We start from the raw sequence: 11,848 nt of genomic DNA, 5'->3' as shown, positions 1-11,848 counted from the left end.
GCCAGTGTCATTGCAAGGCCACACTCAAGGACCTTTGAAAGGTCATGTGCACTGGGGGAGGTTCCCCAGGACTGGAAGCAAGAAAACATCACTTCTATGTTGAAGACGGGCAAGAAGGAGAACCTGGAGCACTACAGGCTCATCAGCGTCACCTCAGTCCCTGGGAAGGCGCTGGAGCAAATGGTTCTGGAAGTCATTTCCACACATATTAAAGACAAAAAGGCAATTGGAAGTAGTCGGCATGGATTTACAAAGGGGAAGTCATGCTTCATCAACCTCATAGCCTGCTATTAGATATCCATCCTCTCTCAATTTGCCAAGATGTTTGTTGTTTACTTTGGTAAGGCTTTTGATGCTGTTCTCCATAACACCTCATAGATGAGCTGCTTAAGTATGTGCCAGAGAACTGGACTGCAAACTCGCTGAACTGCTGTTCTCAAAAAGTTCAGCAGCACAAGGTCCAGCCAGAGATCAGCGACCAGTGGTGTAGACTGAAGAATCGGCAAGCAGCTTTGAGAGGAGAGAGCATGGTGACCTTACCTGTGTGTTACTGGGCTTTTTGTTGCAGGTGTGCTCTGTGGGAGTGTGTAACCAGCATTGTTTAGAAGGAGCATGTTCTGTCTCCTGAATATTAAGGGGTCTTACATGCTTTTTCTCATAGCAGCCCAGAGAGTTCCCACGCAGACCCCCCCCAAACAGGGAAATATTGGAGACCCTAAGTCTGGCTTATTATAGCACTTCCTCTGCCTGTCAGCATTTTGGAAAGAGGAGCTGAAATGCGTGTGCTCTGTCTTACAGCTCTAGTACCTCAGGTTGCACAAACAGCCTTGAATACTATTTCAGAGCCCACTTGAGCTTTAGCCAGGCAGCAGACCTGGACATGACACGCAGTAGATGAACAAATAGTTTTCAAAACTTATTTTATTTCCGTGCATTTACTGACACAGGTAGAATCCACACACATCTTGCAGAAGTGAGGCACCATTCCTCATTGTCTCTCAGAAGTAGGTCAGAGGATCATCTCTGGTTTTCCCGGTCTGAAAACTGACAAGGCTGGGACAGTCATTCTCAGCAGGGAGGCCCTGAAACACCCTTAAGTGGACATAGTTGTCATCAGAATCTTGGACCTAGAAACCAAAACAGTGGGAAAGTGAGGATCATGGGTGAAGCAGGTTCAAACAACAGGAAGAATATCTTTGCTCAGGAGCTGAATTTTAGGTTTATCTCCCCTTTTACTTCAACAGCTCTTAACCCATCTGGATAGTAACTAAGTGGTGCTGGAAACTCTATATACCTGTAGAGAACTGTAATAAAAACCTTCAGACTCATGCAAATGGAAAATGGGCAGCACTGCTGGAGTGTGGAAGCACCAGCAGGCACAACGGGAGAAAGGTTTGCAGGGCACCCTATTCAGGTCACAAAGGTCCCAGCACATCAGCTGACAGCTTCTCCGGACACTCAGAGTAGGAAACAAGAGACACTGGGTAAATTTTAATGACTCAGGGCTGGGGCAAGGTGCAGAGACAGTGTCATCTCCCAGAAGGCACAGAAAGATCTAGCCACAGCCAGCACACGGTCCTAAGAAACCTGAAAGCCAGGATCCCTTGTCTGCAGAATTACTGCAAACACATCGGTGCCTGAACAGACAATTTGACACATCCTGGTGCCTCTCAGAGTAGGGCGAGTGGCTGAAATAAATAATTTTCAAAATAAACTCACCTTCCCCTCCAGCAAGTCCTCCCACTAAGGCTTGCTACTACAGAGCTGTGCATGATTTCATACATACAGAGCCAAGCACAAGTTTCCTCGCTGTTTGAGGTCTATGCCATTAAGGGAAAGTTTAATGCCTTAGGCTCCAGGAGGTTTTTGCATGCCTTCTGGAGGCTGCACTGTTTCTCTTGGTCTGGATTATATCTCATCTGTAAGTCTGTTGGCAAAATTTAGCAATGTGGAGAATTCAGAAGGATAAAAGAAAACAATCTTGTGACAGAGGTCATTCCAGCTACTGCTAAAATGAATAACTGCTTCCTGCCACTTGCAAGAATGGGAAAACGAGACCCATCATCAGTTTTCAGTGCTATAAAATGGATTTCTTCCAAGTTCACTAACATGTCAGTCTTTATTTCCGAGTAGTTTGCTCATGAGGCTTAGCATGGACAGCAAACAAGTATCTTATATTGCCTGAGTCAGCAAAGGATGGCACTAAGTGAAGAAACGCAATTAGACGTGACTTCTGGTTTCACTGCAGCCTTCCTGTAAATTGTTACTCTGTATCACTCAGTACCTTGTCCACAAAGCGAAAGCGCATCTCAGAGGAGCCAGGGAAGGATAAACGCCATTTATGTAAGTAAGACTTGCATTAGCCATAGAATACGTACTCGGTCAGTACAATCCCCTGGTGCCCAGAGAGCAGAAATAACTGTTCAAGAGTTGTTTTAGCAGTGTCTGTCCTTCCTGGGATCAACTAAGTATGAGAAACTTAGAGCAAATGCTCATAATGTCTCTGCAGAACTACTAAATCCCAAACCGACTCTTGTCGAGGGAGCACATCCTACCAGGTGTAAGTCTGTGCACATGTGCGGTTCAGATACAGCAATCGCATCCAGTGTTTGCTCTGCTGCCAGAAAGCCAGCCTGCCACTAAGCAGTGCTTTCCGGCCTTCACTCGCAAAATAGGCCCAGCAATTACTTCCGCGTTACTTCACAGAAAGCTGCTCAAATCCACGGGTAAGATTTTCTAGTAGAGGATGAACAGCACTATCAGAGGGCTCCAAATTAAGCACTACCTGTTTTTCCTCCACAACAGAAAGGGGGCTTTGGAAGTACAGAAAAACCAGCAGGCAGGCTGCTCCTCTGCAGCACATGACACAGAACCAAAACATCAGCATGCATGCTTGCCTGCAAAACTGGTCAGCCGAGCATGAGATGCTTGCATGAAATTAAAAAATTCACTCTAACTCTCCATCAGATCCTCAGGCTCACCCCCAATTAATCCTAATAAACACAATTGGAGGACGCAGAGGCAATAGGAAAGCTACTTTGCCTTTAAAGGAAACAGGAGAGTAGAGTTATGACTAATCTAAATCATTTGAGCTGATAAGGCAATCTACAGTCTTTGACTGTGATGATCCTAAGAAAGTTATCATTCACATCCGAAGCAGCACAGCGCATGTTTTATAAGTTTCTATGTTCCTGTTGTACAGTAGCGCCAAACAGAGGAGTTTTATAAGCATCTGGAGATAGTCCGTAACTCTATTAGTCACATCAGATGGTTTTCTACTACAAAGCACTCCTTCCTATAACATATACAAACCTTAATAAAGTAGTTTGTCCCAGCAACCACCTGAGTCCTATATACTATGGCTTTAAAGATTTCACATGTCTTGTTTACTCTGCTTTCAAATTGTGGCTTCACCTGTAAAAAGAAAGGGAAGAATGGTTGGCAGGTTCATATTTAGGCTCTACTTTCACAGCTACCACTGTAATTTTCATCCTTTCAAACACACACCCTTAATGAAGTAAACGCCGGAGCCCCAAAATAATTCCATTCACACCAAGACCCCCCAGCCCTCTTTCCTAGCATTGCCTCCAGCATTCTTTAAAATCCTGTTAGAGTTCCTAGCTGATTTCCCCCCAACCCAAAAGCTGTCCAGTTAAACTGTCTCCTGCTCGGTATAGGGAAACAGCTACCTGCTGCCCTTTTAATTTGTTGTCAAAGGAGCAAAGTACCACACCATGCTCCACAGCATGTCAACCACACTGTCACACAGAGGTGCCAGTCAGCCCCCCTCACCTGGAACACCTGCACCCACACCAGCTGGCCTAGGAGGCTGCAGCCCCGTTTTGTTTTGCAGCCTCAGAGCTGCACTCCATCTGGTTTTCTTTAAGGACTTGAAATAAGCAGGGTTATTTGAGAGCATCAAGACAACCACCTGATCAAGTAGCTCCTGTAAGTTATTCTAGTGCTGGTGGAAGGCCTACGGCTAAAGCTATAATTTAAACTAAGTAGGCCCTTCAGCATCTAGAACCATGTAACATACAAACAACTGTAATAGTTACAGTGGTCCAGGACTAAACTCCATACTTCCACCTCCGAAAGTGGAAGTACGGCCTTTAAATTGTGAGCCAGAAATCAACTCCAGACCTGCATAAACATAATCAGTCTTTCACTATGTAGCAGCTGCAGGTAATGTAGTTCCAGAACAGACAACGCTCTGTACTGGCAGCATTCACACTCACAGCTCAGGTAGATGTGTTTATGCACAGTATCCACTTTAAGCCCTGTGGATCTTAAAAATATGCACAGCTCAGACACCTACAGACCATTCACATACATATTTTAAATAATTTTTTAAAAAGTGTAACAGCTTTTCCTGAAACAAACAAAGTGTAGGGCAAGTTTGAAGTTCAGCAGCAATCACAGTGGTACCGTGTCCTCTCAGAGATGAGGTATGGGTATAATTACAAGGCAGAAAGGGCAGGGAGGTAGTGGGAGAGACAGCTGTGAGCAGCAGTGGAAGTCTGGCCAGGTGTCTGAGGCATCATAATAATGTAATAATAGTGTAATAGTGGTTTACTCTAGACATTGGCATCCAATGACAGGAATTCCCTACAGAAGGGCAGTGAATGTAACCCAACAACTCATTTCTGTCATCTAGAAAGCATAAGCCATCTTTTGCAGGCTGGGTAACAGCCTCACCTCTGCATGTGATGCCCATGCCATCGAGGCAACAAAGAAAACTTTGTGGTGGTGTCTACTGCAGGCCACCCAATCAAGGGGATCCTGCTGACAAAGCCTGCTCACTCCAGCTACAGGAGTCATTGCACTCACAGGCTCTTGTTTTGCTGGGGGATTTCAACCACCTGACATCTGCTGGGAAAGTCACACAGTGAGCTGTAGGCAATCCAAGAGATCCCTGGACTGCATTGAGGATAACTTCCTAAACCAGGTAACAGACAGCCCTACCAGGGGAGATGCGATACCGGACCCGATAGTCACTAACAAGAGTGAGCTAATTGGTGACATCAAGATTGGAGGCAGCTTGGGCTGCAGTGATCATGTGCACATGGAGTTCACAGTCCCGAGGGATGTGGGATGGCTGAAGAGTAAAGTCAGGACACTGAATTTTAGGAAAGCCAACTTGCAGCTCTTCAAGGAGCTGGTCAGCAGGACCCCCTGGGAAACTGCCCTGTCGTGGTTGAGACGGACAAACGACATAGACCAAGTTCTTCCAGGATGAAAGTATTAGATGCCATTTATTGCCACAAGTGCATTTTTATACAGTTTTACCAATTCTCTTCACTATTGGTTACAAGTTACAGCAGTAACATCTCATTGGCTAATTTTGCTATCATCAATGTTACTCTTCTGCTCCCTTCTCTCTCACAGGTACACCTTAATATCTCCAGATACTCCTTTACTCCCATCCCTCTCACGGGTAGGCCTTAATATCTTCAAGCCTGATCTCTGTTCCCATGCCCTCTGTCAGGGAATCCACGGACCCACCGTAGTCCTCCACACTGTCCTCAGGGACAAGGGAGCAGAACACAGCTGGCAGATCTTTAAGAACGCTTTCCATAGAAAACAAGAGATCTCTCGATCCCCAGGTGTAAGAGTATAGGGACACTGCCCCGTTGTGCAGAGATGGGGTCAGGAAGGCCAAGGCACAGCTGGAGCTGAACTTGGCAAGAGACACAAAGAATAACAAGAAGGGCTTCTGCACGTCAGCCAGATAAGGAAAGTCAAAGAAACTGTGTCCCCCCTGATGAGCAAGACTGGCAAACTGGTAACAACGAACAAGGAGAAGGCCGACGTACTCAACAACTACTTTGCCTCAGTCTTCACTGGCAAGCTCCCTGCCCACACTTCCCGAGTAGATGAACTGCAAGAGGGGACTGGGGAACAAAGTCCCTCCCACTGTAAGAGAAGACCAGGTTTGTGACCAGTTGAGGGACCTGAACATACATCAATCTATGGGACCTGGTGAGATGCATTCCAGAGTCCTGAGGGAATTGGCTGATGTAGTGCCAAGCCACTCTCCATGATATTTGAGAAGTCATGGCAGTCAGGTGAAGTCCCTGGTGGCTGGAAAAATGGAAATATTGCACCCATTTTTAAAAAGCATGGAAAAGAGGACCCCGGGAACTACCGCCTTGTCGGCCTCACCTCTGTGCCTGGAAAGATCATGCGACAGATCCTCCTAGAAGCTGTGCTAAGGCATATGGAGGACAAGGAGGTGATTCAGGACAGCCAGCGTGGCTTCACCAAGGGCAAGTCCCACCTGACCAGCCTAGTGGCCTTCCATGGTGGAGTGACTACCTCACTGAACAAAGGAAGGGCTACGGATGTCGTCTATCTGGACTTCTGTAAAGCTTTTGACGTGGTCCCTCACAACATCCTTCCCTCTATGTTGGAGAGGTATGGATTTGATGGGTGGACTGTTCAGTGGATGAGGAATTGGCAAGATGATTGCATCCAGAGAGTGGTGGTCAAAGGCCCAGTGTCTGGATGGACACTGGTGAAAAGTGGTGTCCCTCAGCGGTCCGCACTGGGACCAGTAACTCTTTAACATCATCATCAATGACACAGACAGTGAGACTGAGTACACCCTCAGCAAGTTCACGGATGACACCAAGCTGAGTGGTGCAGTTGACACGCCTGAGGCACAGGATGCCATCCAAAGGGAGCTGGACAAGCTTGAGAAGTGAGCCCATATGATCCTCATGAGGCCAAGTGCAAGGTCCCGCACCTGGATTGAGGCAACCCCTGGTATCAATACAGGCTGGGGGATGAAGGGATTGAGAGCAGCCCTGCAGAGAAGGCCTTGGGGGATACTGGTGGATGAAAGATTGGACATGAGCTGGCAATGTGCGCTTGCAGCTCAGAAGGCCGATTGTATCTTGGGCTGCATCAAAAGCAGCATGGCCGGCAGGTTCTGGGAGGGGATTCTGCCCCTCGCCTCCACTCTGGTGAGACCCCACCTGGAGTCCTGTGTCCAGCTCTGGAGCCCTCAGTACAGCAAAGACATGGACCTGTTGGAGAGGGGCCAGAGGAGGCCACAACAATCATCAGAAGGGTGGAACAGCTCTCCTGTGAGGAAAGGCTGAGAGAGTCAGGGTTGTTCAGCCTGGAGAAGAGAAGGTTCCAGGGAGACCTTATTGCAGCCTTTCAGTACTTAAAAGGGGCCGATAAGAAGGATAGGGACAGACTTTTTAGCAGGGCCTCTTGCGACAGGACAAGGGGTAATGGTTTTAAACCAAAGGAGGGGAGATTCAGACTAGACACGAGGAAGACATTTTTTACAGTGACAGTGGTGAAACACCGGCACAAGTTGCCCAGAGAGGTGGCAGATGCCCCATCCCTGGAGACATTCCAGGCCAGGCTGGACGGGGCTCTGAGCAACCTGATCTAGTTGAAGATGTCCCTGCTCATTGCCAGGTGGTTGGATTAGGTGACCTTTGAAGGTCCCTTCCAACCCAAACTATTGTACGATTCCATGCCGATGGCCCGAGGCAGGGCAGAGGCATCCAGCAGCCCAGCAGAGGAGCGCAGCGTCACTCAGGAGCCTGCTCAAGTAGACCCTGGGAGGGGCCAGCAGCGTGTCAGGGCTTCTCACCACTCACCTGTTCCACAGAAACACACAGAATTACTTGGCTTTCTCAGCACATACACCTACAGCTGGCTGCCACTCCCAGGGCATTCCTTCCCAGCAGGCGAGGCCCAGAAATTGCCCTAGAAACATCCAGATCCACTATGTCCAGGTAGCCAGAAATGATCATCTTACTCAGGCTCTTCATAAACTCTTACTCTGCTCTTCTTCCCAGCAGCTTCCGTGGGTTTTCTATCCCAGGGGAGCAACAGCAATACTTTTAGCTCCGGAGCTGCTAAATCCAGCAAACCAAGGAAAGTTCAATTTCCAACCTGCTCCAGCAGGCTGGGTCTGAGGGCTCCTAGGATGATCCTAAGCGGCATTTTTTGGTACATATTATTTCTCTCTCAGAACAAAACCAAGCCAGTTCTCTCCCTTTTTACCATCTCTCCCATCCTCTGGCCACTACATCCCCCACTTGTTATTTATGGACAGAGCCTTCAGTAAAATCAGGCAGGCAGACAGCTCCTTAATCCTCAGATGGAAAAATGTAAGATTCCTAAGCTCTTATCTAGCAGCTCCTTAAACCCAAAACCTTCCTCCATTTTAGGCAACAGCTGCGTAACAAGGAGAATGAATAAATAACATGCCCCAGCTCACTGACTATAGACAAGGCACAGGTATAATCCAAAGAGCAGAACAGATGTTGGGCATCCCAAGGTCTGCAGATGCTCTTCACAACTTCACTCAAATCACATGAATTGCTTCTCTGCTTTACAGAGCATAAAATCCCATAGAATGGCATCATGACAGTTAAGCACTGAGATTTCATCTCGGATACGCACTGCAATAGGGCAGGATCTTTTGATCACCAGCGACACTGCCAAGCATTAAGAACATAGCTCGGTATCTGGCATGCTACAGTGTCCCAGCAGTGTTCAAAGGAGGCCCTTAAGCGATTTCACAGGCTCATTAGTCAAACTTCACAGCCCCCAGCAGGCAGGAGACTTTGCTCTCCCTGTCCTACACATATGAGGCAACAGGAATTACAGGGACACCAAGGTGCTACGAGTCCTGCCCTAGGGTCTCTTCTCCACAGCTGAGGGAATTTATCACTGCAAGTGCTTCTCCTACAACCACTTGTGCCAGCACAAGAGGAACAGCAGCACTGCTCCCGAGTAATTCAGTCGGTGCCTCACAAACAGTTTCAGATAATCCTTTTCTCTTTCTGTTCTGCCATAAATTATCTCCCCTCTGATTAACCTGTTGTCAGATACTCTGTGCATGCGTGCTCAACTCTGGCAACCCCAACTGTGATTGACCAATACAGCCGTACAGTGGAAGAAGGCTCAGAGGAGCTGGGCAAGGGCGATGTGCCCACGAATCTCAGAAAATAATGCAGGGTGTGACAGACCACAGCTTCTGCAAAGCAGCTGACATTAGCTCAACACAATGCAGACCAGAGGGTGCTTGTTTTAGATAAACCGCTCTGTCAGTTGAGTGGATCGACTGAGGGTGTCACTCCCTGAGTTCATTTAAAGAACGTGAACACTGCCCTAAGTGAGCCAGGTCAGCATGAGGACAATGAATACGTGGCTCCACCCAACACGCAGTACAAAAAGTCAACAACAAACAAAAGAATTTGGAAGACAATAGCGGGCTTGAGCTAGCCTCAGCACATGTTCTCCCTCCTGGTGGCTGAGAACGCCCAGCATCATGACAGTGAGCATATTCTAAAGAACAGTGATGGAGATCATATCTGTATTGTGATTGAAGTGTATTTTGCAATTGCTTTATTTTGCTAAGAGGAACCTAAATCAGAAACCTCATGTAACACCAAATATCTTCAAATAAGTCTGATATTAAACATTATACCCTCCATGTGTGGAATATCTAAAAGAACCTGGTCAGAGAATACTGGACTCTGGCATCAGCCTCCGCAGCCCCTTTACAGATCTCTCCTGGTGGCTCAGCCCAGCTCACCTTAGCCTGGTTTTATCATTGCCTGGTCTCAGCCTGCAAGCTCACGGGAGACGCGGATTGGTACTTGTCCTGGTTTTGGCTGGGATAGAGTTAATATTCTACCCAATAGCTGGTACATGGTGCTGTGTTTTGGATTTAGTATGAGAACAGCATTGACAATACACTGAGGTGCTGTTTACAGAGCTACTTCCAGGACAGGAAGTGATTTACCCATAGCCTCGTGCTGTATATATCTTGTTTTAGTGCCTACTACCACATGGTTTGTACTATCCATGTCCTTCAGTGAGGAATTAATTCTACCAGGTACAATATTCTCCCTGCAAATACACCACCTTTAATTTCAAACAGCCTCAATGCTGGCATAGTAGAGTTGCCCTTCCAGCTGCACCCAAATGTTAACTGGAGGTGGCCAGTTATGGTCATGGACAAGGATGAGACAGAGAAGTGCCTTGTCTCAGTCTTACCGGCACACTGCCTATGCAGAATGCTGAGAAATACTGGCTGGCAATCAAGGGGATTCCCATTTTCCGCACAAGCTTCTTCAGTTTAAACACTGGTTCAAAATCACCACCTGGTCTCCCAGCCTTTGCACAAGCTTCAAGACTCGACCCTTTGCACACAGAGACTTTATCTTTAGATAGGCTGCAACTCACCTTGTCAACAATTTCCTGCACTTCAGGAGTAGCAGGCTTGGTCTCAGATAAGCCCCCAAGAGTCGGCGACATAGTGGCAGGTAACTGCTCTGAAGTGATGGTGGTTCTGAAGAAGGAAGTTCAGCGCAGTCTGAGCAGAGTCACCAGACATCTCGTATATATACACATATACATGTGTCATGGAATCATGTGACTTATAACATGTGGAACCTACCATTACTGAACTAGAGAATGAGAAAAACAGGGAAAACGGGGAAAAACTATGTAAAGCACTGATAGTAATACTAAATGTAAGAAGCACTTTAAAAAATCTTAAGTGCATGTAGTAAATCTGAAGTGTATATAGTCTTCATGTTAATAAGAAAAGCCAGCAACAGCCTCCAGCCACCCACAAGTTTGGGCTGAAACTTGAACCTCTTGCTTCTCCACCCATGTGCAGATGACTAGTCTGTGTGTTAAGGAAGTGGATCAAAATCACGCCCAAAATCACACCCCAAATCACACACTATTCAAGATCAGAAGCAAGCATGCAGTGATTTCCTGGTGCAGATCCCATTCAACTTGAAATTGCATTGTCTCCATATCCTTCAAAGCGGGAAACAGAGGCGTTTTACTTTCAGTGACTTTCCTTCCCTCTGCCCGACCAGAAAGGTGCCAAGGTAAACACCAAAACCAGAAGGGGAAAAAATAAATCCTAGGTTCAGGTAAGTACTGCAAATAAGTTATTTCTGCTTCTTTCCTATCAAACCTGGAGTTGTATTCAAGCAAGCAGAATAACAACTGAATATGCTGTACCATTTACTTTTTTGTTGCAACTCCAGTGCCAGTTTCCTGGAAGACAAAGTACGATCCCTTGTACTACAGTAGTTGTGTGTGCACAATAGCTGTTCTAATTTCAAGGTACTTGTATATCACACACTGCTAAAATATCTAACATGCAGAGTATATACTCAGAAGTCTTCATTCTGCAGTTAGAGTTGAACAGACAACATAGTCACGTTCCTGACCATGTATGAATGTTCACAGCTCAAAACACATGCAACCTACTGAGGAAAGACCAGCAACTGTTAGCAGCCCGACCTGGTAAGGGAGAGCTAACACTTCAAGACCACAAAAAAACCTGCTTCCCTTCAGTATTCCTGCCATCTCCCTCCTCCAGCAAATGGGAGGAATGTTGTTCCAGAGAGGTAGCAACAGACCAGACAATTTTTAGTCCCTAGGGATGACTACATGGGAGGGGGTGAAATGAGAATACGTGCAGCACACAGGCAACAGGCATTTCTGCTGGAATCAGCACAAGGAATTAGCTAGAAACAAGCCTGTTCACAGGCACAGAGATGGTGACTGTGTAGCGCAGATTTATCAGTGTCGTAACTAGCCTACTGACGCTCCTCACAGATGACAAGTGATGCAATAGACAGCGTGGCGCCTTGAGATAACATCTTTCTGAAGAATAACGTCCCCAGTTCTTGGGAATAAAGGGAATGGGAGGTGTTAAAGCTAGAAGTCTGCCATTTTCTCCAAATTCAGCACTCCAGATGCAGAGTTCCTCACAGCTCAATTCGTGGAGTTAAGAACAATTCAAGCTGAAGAGCTCGCACTCCTTTTGCACAAGACCCTGCTG

At 46.8% G+C, this 11,848-nt stretch overlaps 1 protein-coding gene across 1 annotated transcript; it reads right to left on the bottom strand.

The window, feature by feature from the left end:
• Positions 1-903: 903 nt before the first annotated feature.
• Positions 904-10,334, bottom strand: LOC136001485 (cystatin-A-like). The gene is made up of 3 exons (XM_065655839.1): positions 10,225-10,334; positions 3,313-3,414; positions 904-1,127 (listed from the first exon to the last, which is right to left on the bottom strand). The coding sequence occupies exons 1-3, from the start codon at positions 10,294-10,296 to the stop codon at positions 999-1,001; spliced, it is 303 nt and encodes a 100-aa protein (XP_065511911.1). The 5' UTR covers positions 10,297-10,334; the 3' UTR covers positions 904-998.
• Positions 10,335-11,848: the final 1,514 nt, after the last annotated feature.

This window comes from Caloenas nicobarica, chromosome 1, assembly GCF_036013445.1.
Source record: "Caloenas nicobarica isolate bCalNic1 chromosome 1, bCalNic1.hap1, whole genome shotgun sequence".
In the NCBI taxonomy this organism is placed as follows: domain Eukaryota; kingdom Metazoa; phylum Chordata; class Aves; order Columbiformes; family Columbidae; genus Caloenas; species Caloenas nicobarica.
Note: the sequence above shows the minus strand (reverse complement) of the source record. Positions and strands in the feature narration are given on the sequence as shown.

Coding starts and splice junctions, on each gene's coding strand:
- LOC136001485 (XM_065655839.1), bottom strand. CDS start 10,296: ATGTCGCCGACTCTTGGGGGCTTATCTGAGACCAAGCCTGCTACTCCT. Junction 3,415..10,224: donor TGCAGGAAATTGTTGACAAG/GTGAGTTGCAGC, acceptor TTCTTTTTACAG/GTGAAGCCACAATTTGAAAG. Junction 1,128..3,312: donor GGACAAACTACTTTATTAAG/GTTTGTATATGT, acceptor TTTGGTTTCTAG/GTCCAAGATTCTGATGACAA.